A 21,631-nucleotide genomic window follows, 5' to 3' on the forward strand; every position below is an offset into this window, starting at 1 on the left:
GTTGACCTTTTGTATGTCACTCGTATTCCATGTAAAGGAATATAACTGACAATGTAATGTTAGCACTATATATGTATTTAAAAAATTATGCTGACAGCATGTAAGCTGCTAATATTTCAGACCCATGCTATTAGTTATAAAAATGATCTAATATGTGAGATGTGCGTCCATGTTTTTATTTTGCTTACGAATTGCTTTCTAAATCAAATTTGATAGATGGAAGATGAAGTGATGCTTGACATCAAAACTATGATTCGAGAGAGTGGAGGTGGCCATGTGTATCGGAACAGTTGTATCTCTAGAGTGATGCGTATAGCGCGCGATATAAACCCAGATGCTTACACCCCAAAAGTTGTTTCCATTGGTCCCTTTCATTATGGTGATGAGAGGCTGCAAGATATACAAACGCTCAAGCAAGTTTTTCTCAAAAAATTTACACAAAGAAGCAGAACAAACCTGGATGTTTTGATCAGTTCTGTGAAAAGTTTAGTGCCAAAAGTGCGTGCTTCTTATTCAGAGATCGTCAATCTCACTGATAAGGAACTCCTGAAATTGATATTATTGGATGCTGCTTTCGTCGTCGAACTTTTCATCCTTGAGCTTTGTGTGACAGATGTGGTTGATGATGTACTGTCACATCCTTTAATTCGATCGGTATATCTAGATCTAGTTTTATTTGAGAACCAACTACCATTCTTTGTTTTGGAAGAGCTATTCAATATAGCGTTTCCCCCTGACTTTCGTGATGATGGAATCACTTTTCTTAAGCTTGCTTCTAGGTTCTTTTGTTTGCATTTTGACCTTGAAAAGCCAAAGCATGATCTTGATAATGTGAGCATAAAGCATTTCACAGATTTGCTTAGGTCATTGTTGTTGTTGCAAAGAGCACCTCCAGAAGAAATGGAACCATCCGTTTACACTACTGATGTTCTTTCGCACAGTGCAAAGGAGCTGCAAGAATTTGGAGTAAAGTTCAAGGCTAGCAAAAGCAAGAGCCCATTAGACATCAAGTTTTCAGGCTATACTCTGGAGCTTCCACAGATTTTGGTGATGAATCTCGTGACTGAAGCTTTGTTATTTAATATGACTGCTTTTGAACAGATGCATTGTGCTTTTGCCCCTTACATTACTGGCTATGCTCTTGTGTGGAGTAGCCTCATCAGCACAAAGGAAGATGTGGATGTCCTGGTTGATAATAAAATAGTCCGCCGCTACCTTACTAATACTCAGGCTGTTTCGTTATTTGGAATCATGGCAAAGAATGTCTTTGTTCCAAAGCTGTATTCTAAACACGCTGATATCTTCAAAAGGTTGAATGAGTTCTGCAAAAATTGTTGCCGACCGGGTAAAGCGAGTTTGAAACGTGATTATTGCAGGACGCCTTGGCAAGGTGCAGCCTCTGTTGCTGGAATCATTCTCCTCATTCTCACCATTCTTCAGACCATATTTTCTTTTCTCCAACTAACAGAAGGATAGAACAAGTAGATTTATTTGAAGCTTGTGTGCCTTTGAGTAGTGTCATGTCCTCAGAATTTGTTGTGTTCAATTTCATTCTGTGTAATACTCTTTCAAACTGCAATTGCATAAATCGCATAAGGAATCAAACTTCTTGCTGTTAGTTCAGAGCATATCTTAAGCCTATTCAATGATACAATGTTAAATCATCATTATTCATTATGTTCTTTTTTAAACCCAGATGCAATTTTTGTCCATAAAATCCCACAAAAATGTAGCTCTGATCGGCGTGATTTACCAATAAGTTGGTCCCAAACATTGAAGCCCCTGTTTTATTTTTCCTTTGCTCGCAAGACCCTGTCTTCAGAATGTGACACCATAGCCCAGACGGTGCTCCGACGGTGAGAATGATGATGGTAGTTGATGAGAAGCTTAGCGAAGTGGATAGGCACTAAATAAGGGCTCCAAGCATTTGAACCTTCCACCAGACCCAACCGAGTTGGTGCCATGAGTAACTTTTAATGATATTAATGATGATTTTTTCCTCAATGAACACTCGACCTAAGTTAGGAACTAAAATTTCAAATGTCATGAACGTAGCACTGGAAAGGACGTCTCGTGGGTTTGAGAAAGTACCCATTTCACAAAACCTGGCCCTTATGCAGGGGTTCAGGTCGGCCTGCGAACTTTTAAGCCTGTTTAAATTAAAAAAAAAATTTTTTTGATCCTTTAAATTTTAATTCAGTTGTAACTTAATCCTTCTATTATGATTTAGTGCAACTCAATCCTTGAACTTTTGATTCAGTTAAAAGTCAGTCCCTAATCTTTTTTTTATTTAATATATTAATCATTTTTATGCACGACTCATCTTGACTCATCTCAAGCGGCTTCCAACTTCCAAGTAAGCTCCATCTAGGTTAAATAGAAAATTAAAAAAAAAAAACAATTTTCATGGCTGGCTTCCTTCATGTCTTCGATCTAATACTCGCCATCACCAGCGGGCAATCGCATTGATTCTACCCAAGCAACTTCCCCCTCCCGCTTCCTTCATATCTTGCAATTTTATAGCTTACAAGGGCTCAACTTGATGGCCTCAGCTCGTTTTCTGGACTCTGCATAAATGGAACTTGGACACATGCTTATTTGGTTGGGCTACAAGAAGTGGACTGGGTTGGTGGAAGTTGTTAAAAACTTAAAAGTAAATAGATATGGGACGAAGGATTTCGGCGTGAAATTTGTTGGCTCTTTTTCTCCCTGTCGCTTTCTTTCTCTGCAACTTTCTCTGTTATCCTCTGGACGTGATTTTCACTGTAATTATATTGCTACAATATATGTACTTGCTTCAGATATATATGCATGTCTCCTTGAATATATGTGTCTGATTATGCTTTAATAATTAATCATAAATATTTTTATTTTATTTCATTTGACTGTTGCTATCAAATAAAAAAGTTAAACCATGTGATAGTTTTTTATTTAACCATAGAATATTTTGTCAACAAATTGAACCGTCAAGGGATTGGATTGTGGTGTGTCCTTGATAATTCTCTGAGTAATTGAGAAGACTATATCTTTTTTAGAGTTAGGTTCCTCAAAGTAAATTTTCCTGCATCTATCCTTCCATTTCGCCAGCACACATAAGCAAGGGGGTTTTTGCCAAGAGATTTTTCTAGTGGACTAATCTCCTGCTTCATGCTTTGAGTTCCAGAAAATCCAGTCCTACATAGGTAACAAGACGAAAGTAGTAAATTTGACCCGCTTGGAATATTCAGTATCATAGAAAAATAATCTCTGTGGTGCAAGGCATGAATTGGAAGAGGCTAGGACATCTCCAACTTATAATATCTATAACAGTTTCCCTGGTTTAAGAAAGAGTACAGTTTACATAAGGCATATTAATCTTTTTTTTCCCCTTTAAAACCTTTAGATTACGTTTGGTAAGAAGTATTGAAAATAAATGATTGGAATTGAGATTGCAATTAAGAAAATCTATTAAAAGAGTGTTTACTATAAGGATTGCTTGTTATATGGGATTAGCAAAACCCATGTATTTGGGATTGGAGAATACCATGAGGAGAAGTGGTATTCCCTGATCCCACCTCTATGGGTTTATCCAATCCCATATGATAAACAATTACTCATGCCAAATACTATTTTAATGATTTTTTTCAATCCCAATCTCTTATTTTCAATACTTCGTAGCAAACGGGACCTTAGTGTGCTTATGTTTCTACCTAATGAATCATTTATTTTTTGGATGACCTTTAGGCTTTTTTGGGTCAACTACATGACGTTTAGCTTATTTGATGCTTTTGCTTAAAAAAAAAAAAATCCTCTTTCTTTTTCTTTTTAGTTATTTTTATTTGCTTTTGATATTTGCGTTGTATGCATCTATAAAACTGCACTGAACTATATGTAGTTTAAAGCCTCTGCAGTGGTATTATTATTATTTTTTTCCGGCCAGAAGCAGTAGTACTAATAAAGACTAAAGAGTGCTGTATGAGAAAGATCAGTTAATTAGAAGAATTGAAGTGCATAAGAATCATTTCATTCATTCATACAAATTCTATACTTTCCCATATCACTAATAATACATTCTTTATTACAAATATGCTTGGATTGAGAGAAAATAGGAGAAAACGGAAAAGTGATGTGGAAAATAGAGGAGGAATGGAGTTTTTCTCTGTTTGGATGGGAGAAAAAGGAAAAGTAAGGAAAACAGACTGGGTCCCACACCCATTTTCCCCTCAGAATTTTACGAGAGATTTTTGCTCAAAAAATTCATTGCCATCACCTTCTTCTTCCACGAAGCTCTCATTAGTCCTTAGCCTTTTATTTTATTTCATGACCATGGTGTAAGACATTTTATTTTATAAGTATCAAGATTATTTTAATGGTATTATTAGTAATATTTTCATGATATCAATTTCTCATGTTATTATAGTCTTCCATTTTATTCAATTTTTATCGTTTTATTAAAATATTGGATAATGTATAATTTATTTCCTTCTATTTTATTTTATTTAAAGAATTATCCCCTTTTTTTTCATATAGAAAACAATTTCCTTTTGTTAAATCATTTAGTTTCTTTGCCAATTGTTTATAATAAGGTTTTCCAGTCATTTTGACATTTACTCATTTTATTCTCTCTCTGTTTTTTCTCCTTTATATATCTAAGCAGGGTGAATAATAATACTTTAAAAAAAATTAATTTTTTAGTCCTTATCATAGTTGCATTAGATTTTAAAGTTGGTCCTCAACTCTTTTTTCTTTTTATTAGATCCTTAAGCTTCACAATCTTCAGGATGATAATCCTTCCGCTAATAAACTTCAAACGCCATTAATACAAAGGATGATGTAACAACAACTCGCAGCTTTATCTCTCTTCTCTCTCCTGATAGGCTTGCCCTCATTTTTCGGGTTCGACTACTAATTCGCCACGACCAATTGGAATAAGAAGGAGAGGGAGAGCTCGTTTTTCAGCTTGGTATATTTCTTCATCGACATTAAAACTCTCAGTTGTGTTTTTGTGGATCCAGGACAATGTCAGGTGATGATTGGGGTTCGACATTCTGATGGTAGTAAAAATAAAAAGAAAAAAGAAAAAAAAATAATTGAGCGACCTAATTCAAAATCAAATGGAACTACGAGGACTAGTAGATTAATTTTTCTTAATATTTTTATTCCAATTTTTTCTTCTCTTTATTTTTTCCTTTTCCATTTTTTTCTCGCAACTCTTTTTTTTCATCCAAGCATGCTAGAGTTTAATGGGTATTAATATTTAATGACAATAAATAAATTAAAAAATAATTTTACTGAAATATTATGACCCAAGGATTGGAGTGAAATTTCAACAACATATGTACTCCTCTAGCCCTATTTATAAGGTAGAGAGAGAATTTTTTTTAGTCCTATTTATAAGTCACGTTATTAAATTTTTAGCATAAATGTACACCTTCGTCCTTCATTTTTATTTATTGTACTGTAAAGAGTTAATTTTTGGAAAAATCGGATATATCTTAGGAGAAAGTTATTGCATTTTATGTTTTTAATTTTACTCTTGCTATTAATGAATTTCACTTTTCATACGTAGGAAGAAAGTAATATTCTTGAGATGTAACGTGAAATTTGTTTTCCCAATTAAAAATCAAACCAAAACAAAAGATTTTAATACTTGACACATAGATTTTAATGCCTCCGTTTCGAAGGCCCCAAACCAGAGAAAATCAAGCAAAATAAACACCCAACTAGCCAAACACTCCCCCCAAGTGTGTGCGTGTCTATGTATATCAATTTTAATCCCCAACGCTGCACACTGAAACTTTCGGTCATATATATCTATATATCCATTTATGCTCTTCATTTTCTCATTAAACCAGAGCCATTTCCTTTAGCCATTAACCCCTGTTTTGGACACCAAGAACCAGAGAAGAAGAGTAGCATCCAACAACAAAATCAGCATGCAACTCCACATTTCATCTACACAAGCTTCAATCCACGCTCTTCTAGAATTATTTCACTTGTTCCAGGACTTTCTCTCACTAGAGCCACATTTGTTATCATCATCAATTCCTCGTACAGCCACCAATCGAAGAAAATGAAGGTGGAAGGAGGTTCAAGAGACTCACCTTAAGAGATCAAGTGGTGCACCTAAGAGATCCTCCTCCGACAAGCTTCCTTCGGTCACCCCCGCCTCTTGGTCTCTCGCATTTTCTCTCAATTCTGTGTTTTTTCACAGTTTCGATGTGCAAAGTACCATTTTGCCCGTCTCTGTTTTACTTGTTTCCATTTTCATCCTTTCTCAAAATTTCTGAAATCCCAGAATAAATCCAGAAATTCTTCACAATGTTTTGTGTGGATTTTCCTTCTCCATTAACTTCTTTGACCCATTAAATAATTTCTATAAAAATTTGTCAAAAATCAACTCCTAACTATTTTTCTTGAATTTTTCAAGAAAGTAGACCTTAATTTCAAAAATAAATCCTTAATTCATTTTAAATATTTTCTGCCTCAATTAGCTTCTTTAACTCATATAATAATTATCCTAAAAATTTCAATCCAAACATAAACCTATAATTATTTTTCCTCAAATTTGTGGGAAAATATGCTTTAAAAATTAGCTTCAAAATTATTTAAGCCATTTTTGGAAATTAATGCTTCCATAATATCCTAAACTCTTAAAATTAATATTTCATAAATTTTTCCAATTTTTTCTTAGGCATTAAATAATTTTCAATAATTATTTCTCTCTAATTCTCTTAATGCCTTTAAATTCAGGATATTACACTGTTTGCTTACCATTATCTCAGGTTCTTAATATAATTACTAGCTGTGCGCTTTTCAGTTGTGATGCTTTTCTTAATTTTGCTTCACCTTGTTAGATTGCCCGTGTTTGATACACCATTGGAGCCTCTTGTTTTTTCATTTAAGGAAAAATGTGTTTAATATCTTGAAATTATCCACAAAAGAGTACCCGATACTAAGAAACGTTTTATGACTCTTGTATGCCTTAAAAGTTTACTTTTGGAGCAAAAATAATCTGGCTGTTATTTGTCGTTAAGTTTGATCGTTAAATTATGTGGCTTGACTAGTGTCTTTAACAGTCAAACTTAATAGTAAATAACGGTTTATGGTAGAAATGCTATGAAATAAAACTTTTAGGGTATATAAGAGTCAAAAAAAGCCTTCAAATGTGGAGTACTGTTTCATGGATACTTTTAGAGTATTTAAGCCCTCCCAACAAATATACTTTCCAAAATTTGAACTTGTGTTCTTTTCTTTATAGGGACAAGACTGCTTACCATTTACCATTTCAACAAACATCTTGTTAGTTGTATATCTAATTTTAAAAGCAATACTTTAAGGAGAAAAATGATTTGATAAAATATAAAGCAAGTTTTATGCAATTAGTCATTTTTCTAACATATATGTTTGTTTATAACATGGAACAAGATGAGTAATTAATGCTTTAAAACATTTGTTCCATGTTTTAGTTAACCATTAATATATATGAAAACAAGAAATCTTAGTTGTATAATTAACTTCTCTAACATTTGTTATTATTAGAACCTTTAATAAATATTGTGTCATAGGTCATTATGTTCAATAAACAGAACAGAGAATTTGCGAATTGGACGGAATTAGGTTGAGGAATGAAAATGAGTTTTGAAACTATAGATTTTTAATTCGTGTAATTGTCAGTTAAATATTAAAAAAAACCCTATTTTTAAATTTCAAATATTTTGTGAACAAATTTGACAATCCAATTGATAAGGGTCAATTACGTGCTCTCTCAAAAACTCTGCCTCAACTTATATTGTGCAATTTCTATTCAAATATCAATTTTTTAAGTGTAAAAAAACCTTCCATTTTTATAATATTATTTTTTCTTTCTTTCTTTCTTTTTTTTGGAATAGGGAACTCACACACACATTTTTTGCTTGTGTAATTCCTGACTGCAATCTAAATCAAACGTATATAAGTGGAAAATAGGGTGGCTATAAACATCCAAAAAAGGATTCCAAATTGCGGAGATGGTATTTTGCTATCAGGCTACTGTTGTCTCTACAAATTGGCCCATTATGCTCTGTCATCATAAAGATAAAGAAAAGGGTTACCACTCCACAAGTTGCTTCAATTGGCCTCTTTCATTACGGTGATCAGAGGCTATGGGACATGGAAAGGCATAAGAAAAATAATATTCAAGAGATTTACTCAAAGAGTCACGTTGAGCTGCTGATCTTGTAAAATATTTAGAACCCAAAATTCATGCTTTTTATTCATAGACCATTAACCTTAGTGAACAAAAACTTGTGGAACTTGTAACATTCAAATTTTGGGTGCAGAAGTACTAGAATTAACTTGAAATGAGCAGGCTATTAGAACATTTTTCACAAGAATTTTACAAATTTCCTTGAAGGATAAGAAAATTTTCAGGGACTAAATCGTAAAGGAAGAGTTTTCTGAAACTATAAGACAAGAAAGTTAGAGTTTCTGATAAAGGCTTAAGGGCTCAAGTATGGCAATTGGAGAATAATGCAAGATGTGGAAATGCAACAATGAAGGAAAGAATTGAAGAGTTGAATAAGTTATTGTGATATTTCATTATGATAATCAACATTTATATAAGCCATGGATATTATGTAGCATGTAAGAATAGTAATGGCATGTATAATTGGCTATGGTGATGTATGGAAATGGTTAGTGCATTGATGGAATGAGAATAAGAATGAAAAGAATTAATTATGAATTATTAATGCAAGTAAAGGGATAAGTTATCCCTAAATGAGCCATGAGACCATGGCAGAAGGAAAGTAACGCAAACAATTGAATCTAACTGTAAAATTTGGTATGCTTAAAATAAATATCCAGAGCTTCAAAACAAGAGGTAGGTCACTTAAAGTGGATGTGCGTGCTAAGAGTTATGATTGCTCAAAATTAAGACAAAGAAATTAAAAAGTACAGTTTTTGCCAAAATGAATAGTAAATTTTCATAAATGAACTGTATGAATTGACAATGGCTAAGTCTAAATTTATATTTTTTTCCCTATAAAAATTCAAAGAGCTTTAAATGAAGACTTAGATCACATCAATATTTTTTTTTTTAATAATTAGTTATGAATTTTCTAGATTAGACAAAAAAAATCTAGAATTTACCAGTGAACAGTGACCTTAGAAATAAATTTCAAATTTCCAATTTATGGGCTTATTGGCAATTTGGTGCCAGTTGATGATAATGCATATGGAATAAGTAAATTAATTTGATCTCCATCTATATATATATATATATATATATATATAATAATATTGTGATAATTATAGAAAGTAAGTAGCTATTAATTGCAGTTCCTCTGGCTCTTGATGATGGTTCATGATATGCTCTTATATTTGAAGTATGAGTTGCTATCTTCATCTGAGGTTTCAGTTTCAGAGCGAATCAAACCTATGACTTATAATATGAAGTGCTATCTTCCTCTATATTACAGGGATGAATGTTAACTAGATTTTATGTAAATAATAAATATACTAACTAAATAATATACGAGATTCAAAGCAACAATGATGGGATATAACCAGATGATCTGTTAGTTATAACTGTTCAGTATTATTTTATCAGGAATTACAAATGATTCTAAGGATCCATCAGTTGATACTTTCCGCTCCACCACTCTGCACATATTGAAACGCTTTGGAGTCCCTTCTGATCGGCTGGATCTTAAAATAGAGTCTCGTGGAGTTCCTCCAAATGGTGGTGGGGAAGTCATTTTGTCCGTGCTTGTTGTTCAGAGTCTTAATGTGAGTACCCTGATTTATTACTAATTTATAATTATACAATTTTATTTGCAATCTTACATATTTGTCCTAGCAGGCAGTTTCCTGGACTGACGAGGGCATGGTTAAGAGAATTAGAGGAGTTACATTTTCTGCTAGAGCGTCCTCTCAGTTTGAATATAGCATGATTCATGCTGCCCGTGGAATATATTATATTTAATCATCTACTCCCAGACGTACACATTTTTACAGATCTTGCTCTGTTGGCTGTTGATAGAGTTCAATGTCACTCTTTGACCTACGTAGCTAATCTTATCCGATGGAATGAGGCTACTTCTTGTTATTGCTTCGAGAAATCCTGTTTCTGTTCAATTGTATATTTAGACAAAATAGGCCTAGCTCCTACATAATGACTTTTCGTTGATGCTGGACAAAGTATACAAGGTTCCAATCTCTCCTTTTATTTTCTCCTTCCATTTGCTTGGACCCATCCTTTCTTTCTTTAATACTTGTTCGGTGTGCAGGGTCTGTTGTTTCTTCTCTGCGCACTATGTCCACAAGATGTTTCCAAGATTCGCGTTGGACAGTTACCCCAGCATGGGATAGAAACACTGAGAAACATAAGGGAGTTTTTGGATTTGAAGTTCGTTATAAAGCCAGATCCAAAGACTCACACAGTAATTCTTAAATGTATCGGTGCTGGCTTGAAGAACCTTTCCAGAAAGCTGCCTTGAAGGTGATGAGTCTATGTATTTCTATAATTTACCAATTTTTGTTTTGTTACAAGCTCCTAGGACTCATACTGGAACATTTTTGATCAAATTACTCTGGTTTCTTTTCTGTCAGTAATTCACATTTTTGGGCTGCAATGTATTAATCCAATTGACCAAATTTTCTTCTATTGAAGATTTTTTTTGTCACCCTCTTTAATTGTATTCATGAGAAAGTGATGAGAAAATTTTCTGGCCAGACCAATTATGAAGTCAACACAATAATATACAGATTTAAACATTACGAGAGTTGTTTAGTTTCCCTTCTTTTTAAATGAATTTTAATGATTTACTATTCTATTCTGAGCAATATTTTAATAGGCAGTGTTTTGCATGTGTCTCACTATATTCTTAACAATATCTTATACAATGTTCAAGTTAAATAGGTTTATGTTGGGAAGTTTGGAAAGTTATCTCGAAGGAAACAGAATTCCTTAGAAAATTTGAGAAGACCGACTTTGGCAGATGTCTTCATATTTCATGTTTTCATATGTTTTTTGGGGATAATAGATTTTAATAATTTTGTTTGGTGTGTTTTCGTACTTGCTTTCATTTTAAATTAGTTTTTATTTTCTATTCTAAATTAGATAATTTTTTCTTTTATTTTAAATTTGCTCAATGTGTGCTTTGATGGAACAGCTGACCAGATCACCACAATTCCTCTTCTGTTAGCAATAGGCATTAATCGAGTTGATCGAATTATATTCATTGGAAAAATATTTTTTATGGTTGTTTTTAATTGTATTCGAAGATTGATTACTTTTATAAGTTTTTTTTTTGGTAACAACACTTGGTCATGAATGTCTTATTAATTTATCTTATGCTACATTCTGAGTAGCTTTTTAAAAGTAGTTTATTGAGGCTCCTTTATGTTCTTCACTTTCAATACCTTTCATCCGTCACTACTCCCTCACTTTCTCCCTCACTTTCATGGCTTTTAATTTTAGAACAATGAAGAATGTCCCGTCTTAACTCTAAACCAAAACCTTAGGATTCGAGGTTGTGGATCATTTCACTCTATAATATATTTCTTATTAAAACCAATTTTATTTGACGTAGGACTTTTCATATCAATTTTAAGTTTACTCATGTTTGGATATCTTAACAAAAAAAAAAGAAACTAATTTTATATACTTTACTAAACTTTCCACTCAAAATTCAAATGATTTACACTACTAATTGTACTCCTCCAATGATCCTTGGTAAGCTGCGTTTACAACTTGTGCTGCTTTGAGATGATCTTCACTTCATTATAAACTAACCACAAGCTTCTAAAGCTGTCTCATGTTAAATACCATATCATCCGTGCATGGTCCCTCTGCAATTTCAGTATGTGTATCCGGATATTTCTGGGCTATGTTATGGAGATTTCCTCTCATACCTTTTTCTATTAATTCGAAATTATATTTCATTGAGAAAAAAATTGCACAAGAAGTGCCGTTAATTTCACTTTTCAAAATAACATCGAAATATTTTTTTTCCTCAATAATATTGCTTTCTTGTTGCATTCAAAAAACAGAATATTACTTCCTTGTTGCCTTAAAAAAAAAACAGAATATTACTTCCTTGTTGCATTTAGAAAAAACGAATATTACTTCCTTTTGCATTTAGAAAAAAACGAATATTACTTCTTCTTTTTTTTTTTAGCCGACAATGTTAGTTCCTTGCAATGTATCGGGAGAATTGTAATAAAATCTTATGAAAGAAACATACAAAAATGTTTCATAACAATTTAGCAGTTTCTAATAATAAATATTATAGCATATGTTACATGATTTCTCTAAAATTTTTATCCGGATGAGTAGACTATATATCAATTTATGAGTGAAGTAAATTAGTTTGGAGAAAAACGATAAATATAAATAGTTAAAGCAATTTAGTAGCTACTATGTTCCTTCAATGGGGCCTTATTATGATTCTCCCAAACAAATATTGTTTCTTGAAAAATAAACACCCTTGTAGCTTGGATGGGGATGAACTTAGGCTCATATATAACGAATAGAATAATTATTGTTGCATACAAGGACAAAACTGCATTTTGCTGGTCACTCCTCACCCAAACGCGCCAAGGTACTGATGACTAATCATCTACTCTCTTCCATTGTGAATTCTTTTCTTATTTAATTATCTCGTTTTCTCTTGGTAACAGCTTGTAAGATTGCAAAGTAATGCATGGCTACTTCCAAAATTATTAGTTTAATTCTCACCATTATATTGTGCTAGTTACCTACTATGGAAGAAGTTTGGTTTTGGTACCCACTACACTGATAAAATATATCAACCTTTCAAAATCTATTCCCGATAGTTCAGATTTAAATTTTTAAATATATAATTTTAAGTTCTTAATTTTTTTTTGGAGAAAGTACTCTTTTGGTCTTATTTATAAGGTAAAGAGAAGAGATTTTTTGGTCTTATTTATAAGGGAAAGAAAGAATTTCTTTCATATGAATGTATAATTTTATCTTTTATTTATTATTATTTTGACTTTGTTTTTATAGGTTATAATGTCTATTAAATTAAATAGAGATAAAGTTAGAAAGTTGAATTTTAATGCTGCTATGTGAAATATATTGGTACTGACTTATAAATAAGGCCAAAAAAGTAATAATCAAGATATTATCTTTATTTTAAATTTTACTCCTAGACCTAATTTATAAGATAGAGAGAGAATGTTTCTTTTGGTTTTATTTATAAGCCATCTCATTAAATTTTTAGCTTGAATGTACTTTGTCTTTCATTTAGTATAGTGTAAATAATTATTTTTGTGAATACAGTTTAAGGTTTTCTTTGATTTATATAAAACATACTATAAATGTTCTATAAATTAAATAGGGCTAGCGAAGTATTTACTACTCCCTCTGGCCCTTATTATAGGGAATTATCTAGAAGAAATTTTTGGTCCTAAATGTAGTCATTAACCGGCTCATTAATGGCTACTTTCCAATTTGATCTTTGTTAATAATTAATGTTTAGGGTTAAAAAGCTGATCAATCTCCTTGTTTATCTATATACGTTATTTAAGTTGGGGTAATCTTTAAAAAATTTATTAATTTAGGACAGATTTAATGCTTCAATTCTCATTTCTTGGTATGTGAGAATTAGTTGTATAATAAAGACTAAGGGGAGTAATTAATTTCTTAAAAATGCGAAAATAATTAATTTTAGATCATCCAAACTCAATGTGACAGCACTTATGAACATCGAAACTAATCTCTATAAAAGATTCTCGAAAAACAATAATTAATCATATTCTTTTCTCGTTACTTTACAAATGTCAATATGTCTTGTAATTTTTTTTTTGGTTTTATATTGAAACCTTTTTTAATGTATAGTCTTCTATGGCTACTAATAAAATTGTCTTCATTTCAAAAAAAAAAATCTATATAAAGGGAAGATAATTGACAATGTTTACACTATATATGTATTTAAAAACCGCATTGTTTAGCAATGCTAATTATGCTTACAATATACAGGTTGCTAATATTTGATGCCTATGCTATTAACCAATTTTATAGTTCATTTAATTATTTTTTCCTCAGGTTTAAGGTTCATACTGCATTTTGAAGTCTTCTTTCCAAGTGCATCTAGTACTTAGAGTATTTAATGGTTCATCTAGTATTTTGAAATATTGTTTTAGGTGCGTTCAGATACTCAAATATTTTATAGTTCATTTAACACCCTGAAATATTTTATAGGATACATTGAGCATTCTAAGGGTTAGGGTATTTAGGGTGCATATTAAGGTTCTTGGTGTACCCAAAAACATATTTAGGGTGTGTTTGGATGAAACCAAACCGTGATTTGAAAAAGTGATTCTGGAGAATAGATTCTGGGAAAAATAGATTCTGTGAAGAATAGATTTTATATATACAAATTACTAAAAAAAAGACATAAGTTAATATGATAATTACAGAAAAAATAGATTTTATGATATATTTTAATTTGAAGGAATAAAATTATTAATAATATGTTTTTTACCAACATAATTAATAATACATAAGACAATATAATTAATAAATAATTAATGTGTATATATATTTATAAAATATAAGATTAAATATATTTATAAAAAATATGTTTATAAAAAAAATAACAAGATACATATCATATAGGCCATCACACTCTCCCTTTTTTCTCCAAAAGCAAAAAAATTTTGCTTTTTTCAAAACCATGGTTTTGACCCAAAACCATGGTTTTGGTTTTTAGAGGGGGTGTTTGGGTGACACCCCAAACCATGGTTTGGGGACACCCAAACCATGGTTTGGGTCCCCAAACCATGGTTTGGGGTGTCACCCAAACAGAGCCTTAAGGATACTAAATGAATCATAAAATATGTTAAGATGTTGAACACGCATGAAAAAAAATACTTTAGAATACCAAATGATCTACGTAATACTTTAAGGTGATAAATGCAATTAGAAAAATGTTTCAGGGTATTGGATTAACCTCAACCCTTTAAGCTATAAAAGCGATTCAATATGTGAGATATGCTATAAATATATATATATATATAGTGTTCGTCCTTGCTTTTCATTTCGCTTACGGACTGCTTTCTAAATCAAATTTTATAGATGGAAGATGATGTGATGGTTGATATGAAAACTATGATTCGAGATAGTGGAGATGGTCATGTGTCACCAGACTGTTGTATTTCTAGAGTGATTTATCCAATACGTGATATAAAACCAGATGCTTACACCCCAAAAATTGTTTCAATTGGTCCCTTTCATTATGGTGATGAGAGGCTGCAAGATATGGAAAGGCACAAACAAGTTTTTTTCAAAAGATTTACACAAAGAAGCCACACAAACTTGGATGTTATGATTAATTTTGTCAAAAGTTCAGTTCCGAAAGTGCGTGCTTCTTATTCTGGGAACATCAACCTTAGTGACAAGGAACTAGTGAAATTAATATTATTGGATGCTGCTTTCATCATTGAATATATCTTCACTGTGCTTGCTGGGCAGAAGAAAGTACTGAAAGATGCTAAACTGTCACAGCCATCATTGATGGGAATTCTGTTTCTGGATTTAGTTTTATTTGAGAATCAACTACCATTCTTTGTTTTGGAAGAGCTATTCAATATAGCGTTTCCCCTTAACCTTCGTGATGGTAGAATCACTTTTCCTAAGCTTGCTTGCCAGTTATTGAGCAGCACATTTGGATTTGAAGGGCCAGAGCATGATCTTAATAATAATGTGAGAGCAAAGCATTTCACAGATTTGCTCAGGTTTTTGTTCTTCCAAGGAGCACTACCAAGAGTGGAACCATTCTTTCGCACTACTGACATTCTTTCATACAGTGCAAAGGAGTTGCAAGAATTTGGAGTGAAGTTCAAGGCTAGCAAAAGTAAGAGCTTATTAGACATCAAGTTTTCAGGCCATGTTCTTGAGCTTCCACGGATTTACATGGAGGATCTCGTCACTGAAGCTTTGTTTCTTAATATGACCGCTTTTGAGCAGATCCATTGTCCTCTTACCCCTTACATTGCCAGCTGTGTTACTTTGTGGAGTTGCTTAATCAGTACAAGGGAAGATGTGGATATCCTCGTTCGCAATAACATAATCCGCAACTTCATGGCTGATACTGAGGCTGTTGCAGCATTTAGTATCATGGCAAAGAATTGCTATCAAGCTTGCTTCATTGTTTCTGAACACGTTGATATCTTCAGAAGGTTGAATAAGTTCTGCGGAAATGGTTTGCGGCGGACGAGACGTGATTATTGTAGGACGGCTTTGCACACTGTGGCCTCTTTTTCTGGAATCACTCTCATTCTCACCATTCTTCAGACCATATTTTCTATACTCCAAGCAATAAAAGAGAAGGACACGTAGGTTCTTTTGAAGCTTGCTTTTGTGTATTTGAGTAGTGTCGTGTTCTCAGAATTTGTTGCGTTCAATTTCATTCTGTGTAATACTCTTTCAAATTGCAATTGCATAAATCGCATAAGGAATCAAACTTCTTGCTGTTAGTTCAGAGCATATCTTAAGCCCATTCAATGATACAATGTTAAGCCATCATTATTCATTATGTTGTTTTTTAAACCCAAATGCAATTTTTGTCCATAAAATCCCACAAAAATGTAGCTTTAATCGGTGTAATTTACCAATAAGTTGGTCCCAAATATTGAAGCCCTGTTTTTTTGGCTCGCGAGACTCTGTCTTCAGAACATTACACCATAGCTCACACGTTGCTCCGACGATGAGAACAGTGATGGTTGTTGATGAGAAGCTTAGCGAAGTGGGTAGCACTAAATATGGACTTCAAGAATTCGAACCTTCCACCAGAGCCAACCGTGTTGGTGCCATGAGTAACTTTTTAGTGATATTAATAATGATTTTTTCCTCAACGACCACTCGACCTTGGTTAGGAACTAAAGTTTCAAATTTAAAAAAAAAAAAAAAATTCATGGCTGGCTTCCTTCATATCTTCGATTTGATACTCACCATCACCAGCGGGCAATCGCATTTATTCTGCCCACGCAACTTCACCCTCCAGCGTAACTTCCCCCTCCGGCTTCCTTCATATCTCACAATTTTAGAGCTTAAAAGGGCTCAACTCGACGGCCTCAGCTAATTTTCTCGGCTCTGCATAAATGGGACTTTGACAATAAGTGAACTGGGTTGGAGGAAGTTGTTAAAAATATAAAATAAATAGATATGGGACGAAGGATTTGGACGTGAAATTTGTTGGCTCTTTTTCTCTCTGTCGCTTTCTTTCTGTGCATTTTTCTCTGTGAATTTCCTGTCGGACCTGATTTTCATTGTAATTGCTACAATATACAAACTAGCTTCAGATATATATATATATATATATATATATATATAGATATATGTCTCCTTGAATACATGTGTCTGATGATGCTTTAATAATTAATGATAAATATTTTTATTTTCTTTCTTTTGACTGTTGCTATCAAATAAAAAAGCTAAACCTATGTGATAGGATAGTTATTTATTTAACCATAGAATTATTTTGTCAGCAAATTGAACGGTCAAGAGATTGGATCTTGGCGTGTCCTTCATAATTCTGCAAGTAATTGAGAAGACTATATCTTTTTTAGAGTTAGGTTCCTCAGAGTAATTAAATTTTACTGCATCTATCCTTCCATTTGACCAGTACACACAAGCAAATGGCTTGTGCCAAGAGATTTTTCTGGTGGACTAATTTCCTGCTTCATGCTTTGAGTTCCAGAAAATCCAGTTCTACACATAGGTAACAAGAAGAAAGTAGTAAATTTGACGCACTTGGAATATTCAATATCATAGAAACATAATCTCTGTGGTGCAAGGCATGAATTGGAAGAGGCTGGGGACATCTACAACTCATAATATCTATAACAATTCCTCTCATATATTTGCTACTTTAATTAAGAGTATAGTTTACATAACGCATATTAATCTCTTTTTTTCCCCTTTGAAACCTTTAGTGTGCTTCACGCCATAACGTCTTTTTAAACTTTCATGCGCTTATGTTTCTACCTAATGAACCATTTTTTTTTGCATGACCTTTAGCTTTCTTTTGGCCGACAACATGACGTTTAGCTCATTTGATGCTTTTGCTTGAACCAAAAAAAAAATTCGTCCTTTTTCTTTTTCTTTTTAGTTATTTTCATTTGCTTTTGATATTTGTTTTAGTTTAAAGTCTCTGCAGTGGTACTTTTTTTTTTTTTTTGCCAGAAGCAGTGGTACTATAATAAACAGTGCTGTATGAGAAAGATCAGTTAATTAGAAGAATTGAGGTGCATGAGACCCATTTCCTTCATTCATATAAATTCTAATATTTTTTCCATATCACTAATAATAAATTCTTTATTGCAAATCTGCTTGGATTGAGAGAAAATGGGAGAAAAAGGAAAATTGAGATGGAAAATGGAGGAGGAATGGAGTTTTTCCCTACTTGGATGGAAAAGAGAGGAAAAATAGGGGAAATTGGGTGCGCTCCACACCCCATTTTCCCTTGAAATTTCACAAGAGATTTTTGGTCAAATAATTCATCCCTATCAGTGTCTTCTCCCGCGAAGCTCTCATCAGTCCTTAGCCTTTCATTTTATTTCATCATCATGGTGCAAGACATTTTATTTTATAAGCATCAAGATTAATTTTAATGATATTATTAATGACATTTTCATGATATCAATTTCTCATGTTATTATAGTCTTTCATTTTATTCGATTTTTATCACTTCATTAAAATATTGGATAATGTATAATTTTTTATTTCTTTTTATTTTATTTAAATTAAAAGATTATCTCCTTTTTATTTTTCATATAAAAAACAATTTCCTTTTGTTAAATTATTTAGTTTATTTGCTAATTATTTATAATGAGGGTATTTTAGTCATTCTAACATTTGCTCATTTTATTTTCTCTCTATTTTTTTCTCATTCATCTAAGCACATCTAAACAGGATGAGTAATAATACTTTGAAAATATTAATTTGTTAGTCCTCATAGTTGCATTAGATTTTGAATTAGGTCCCCTCAACGCTTTTTTTTTTTGCTCAGGCCCTTACGCTTCATAGTCTTTAGGATGATAGTCCTTCAGTTAATAAACTTTAGATGCCGTTTATACAAAGGATGTACTAATAAATCATAGCTTTATCTCCTATCTCCGTATAGGATCGCACTCTTTCTTCTGCTGGGTCTACTTCTTCATCAACATGAGCACTCTCACTTGTGTTTTTGTGGATCCAAGACAATGTCAGATGACGATTGGGGTTCGACATTCTGATAGTGGCAAAGATAAAAAGAAAAATTAAAAAAATAATTGAACAACCTAACTCAAAATCGGATAAAGCTATGAGGACTAGCAGATTAATTTTTCCTAATATTTTTATTCCAGTTTTCTCTTCCTTTCATTTTTTTTCCGGTTCATTTTTTTTCCTCCGAATTTTTTTCCATCCAAGCATTCTAATCCAGAATTTAATGGGTATTAATATTTAACGACAATAAATAAATTAAAAATAATTTTACCGAAATATTACGACCCAAGGATAGTTACTTTTTGAAAAAGTGATTATATTTTAGGAGAAAGTTAATGCATTTTATGTTTTTATTTCTGCTAGTTGTGCCATTAATGAATTTTTCACTTTTCCCGTTGGAAGGAAGTAATATTCTTGAGATGTAACGTGAAATTTGTTTTCCCAATTAAAAATCAAAACAAAACAAAAGAAATTGTTGCTTGAAGGAGGATAAACCTTTCAAGATATATAATTAGCCTGTTTGATTAAGTTTAGATGGCAGAAGAAATGCCTAGTGATATGAATCAGACTTATTAGGCTCGGATGAGAGTGGTCAACGAATGGTGAAGCTGCAGCGACCACTTCTCTCATCTCAGCCTTCAGATTTATCCTCCAATCACTTGCAACAACCACAGGTGCGCATCATTCTTTACTCCTCTTTCTTCAATTCCGAAGGTTCAGATTAAAGTTTCAAATCTATAATTTTTAGTTTCTAATTTATTTTTTGAGATAGTGGTAAGTAAGATTATCCTTATTTTAAATTCTATTTATTAAATCTGGATCTCCCGTACTTAATCTGATGATCTAGACTAATCCCTAAGAATGATCCTCTGTAAAAGCACTGTTCAAAAGTGATAATTATGCTAACAGCATGAAAGCTGCTAATATATGTTACTTATGCTATTAGTTATAAAAATGATCTAATACGTGAGATGTGCCTCCTTGCTTTTATTTTGCTTATTGGATTGCTTTCTAAATCAAATTTCATAGATGGAAGACGAAGTGATGGTTGACATCAAAATTATGATTAGAGATAGTGGACACGGTTATGTGTCACCAGACTGTTGTATCTGTAGAGTGATTTATACAGCACGTGATATAAACCAGATGCTTACACTCCAAAATTTGTTTCTATTGGTCCCTTTCATTACATTAATGAGAGGCTGCAAGAAATGGAAAGGAACATACAAGCTTTTCTCGAAAGATTTACACAAAGAAGCAGCACAGACTTAGATGTTATTATTAATTTTGTCATAAGTTCAGTGCCGAAAGTGTGTGCTTCTTATTCAGAGAACATCAACCTTAGTGACAAGGAACTTGTGAAGTTAATATTATTGGATGCTGCTTTCATCATTGAAGCTCTCTTCATTATGAGCCGAAGACAATGCCGAATGGTGCTAAACTGTCACAGCAACCATTAGGTGGAATTCTACCTCTAGATTTAGTTTTATTTGAGAACCAACTACCATTCTGTGTTTTGGAAGAGCTATTCAATATAGTGTTTCCCCCTAACCGTCGTGATGATGGAATCAATTTTCCTAAGCTTGCTTCTTGGTTCTTTAGTATCACATTTGACCTTGAGAGGCCAAAGCATGATCTTGATAATGTGAGCGTAAAGCATTTCACAGATTTGCTTAGGTTTTTATTGTTACAAGGAGCACCTCCAGAAGAAATGGAACTAGTATTTTACGCTACTGATGTTCTTTCATACAGTGCAAAGGAGTTGCAAGAATTTGGAGTGAAGTTGAAGGCTAGCAAAAGCAAGAGCCCATTAGACATCAAGTTTTCAGGCCTTGTTCTGGAGCTTCCCAAGATTTTGGTGACGGATCTCGTGACTGAAGCTTTTTTCTTTTATATGATTGCTTTTGAACAGATCCATTGTCGTCAAACCTCTTACATTTCTAGCTATGCTCTTGTCTTGAGTCGCCTAATCAACACAAAGGAAGATGTGGATGTCCTGGTTGATAATAAAATAGTCCACAGCTTCATTACTAATACTGAGGTTGCTCCGTCATTTAGAATCATGGTAAAGAATGTCGGTCTAGCAGTGCTGCTTCCTGAACATGTTGATATCTTCAAAAGTTTGAATAAGTTCTGTGAAAATGAGACGTGATTCTTGCAGGACGCCTTGGCAAACTGTGGCCTCTTTTGTTGAAATCATTCTCCTCATTCTCACCATTCTTCAGACCATATTTCCTATCCTCCAAGTAACAAAAGGAAAAAGAAATGTAGATTTATTTGAAGCTTTTGTGTATTTGAGTACTGTCGTGTCCTCATAATTTGTTGTGTTCAATTTCATTCTGCGTAATACTCTTTCAAATTGCAATTGCATAAGTCGCATAAGGAATCAAACTTCTTTGCTGTTAGTTCAGAGCATATCTTAAGCCCACTTAA

General features: G+C 32.8%; 3 protein-coding genes across 3 annotated transcripts in view; all 3 read left to right on the forward strand.

The window, feature by feature from the left end:
- LOC114757579 (probable RNA 3'-terminal phosphate cyclase-like protein) overlaps window positions 1–10,475 on the forward strand; it is a 35,711-nt gene extending 25,236 nt beyond the window's left edge. Inside the window, exon 6 of the mRNA XM_028946652.1 lies at window positions 10,251–10,475. Coding sequence (XP_028802485.1) covers window positions 10,251–10,460 — 210 coding nt within the window. The 3' untranslated portion in view covers window positions 10,461–10,475. The remainder of the gene's footprint in view (window positions 1–10,250) is intronic.
- A 4,592-nt stretch (window positions 10,476–15,067) lies between these two features.
- On the forward strand, window positions 15,068–16,330 carry LOC114757558 (UPF0481 protein At3g47200-like). The gene has a single exon (XM_028946629.1). The coding sequence runs from the start codon at window positions 15,068–15,070 to the stop codon at window positions 16,328–16,330; it is 1,263 nt and encodes a 420-aa protein (XP_028802462.1).
- A 4,291-nt stretch (window positions 16,331–20,621) lies between these two features.
- LOC114757559 (UPF0481 protein At3g47200-like) lies at window positions 20,622–21,350 on the forward strand. Its single transcript, XM_028946630.1, has one exon. It carries the CDS (start codon window positions 20,622–20,624, stop codon window positions 21,348–21,350), a length of 729 nt encoding a protein of 242 aa, XP_028802463.1.
- The last annotated feature ends 281 nt before the right edge of the window (window positions 21,351–21,631 follow it).

The sequence above is a fragment of the Neltuma alba genome, unplaced genomic scaffold, assembly GCF_004799145.2.
Source record: "Neltuma alba isolate B1F8T4 unplaced genomic scaffold, ASM479914v2 tig00010610_pilon, whole genome shotgun sequence".
Taxonomy (NCBI): Eukaryota; Viridiplantae; Streptophyta; class Magnoliopsida; order Fabales; family Fabaceae; genus Neltuma; species Neltuma alba.

Bases quoted from the DNA above. Each gene is read 5' to 3' on its own strand.
- LOC114757558 (XM_028946629.1), top strand. From the start codon at position 15,068: ATGGAAGATGATGTGATGGTTGATATGAAAACTATGATTCGAGATAGT.
- LOC114757559 (XM_028946630.1), top strand. From the start codon at position 20,622: ATGCCGAATGGTGCTAAACTGTCACAGCAACCATTAGGTGGAATTCTA.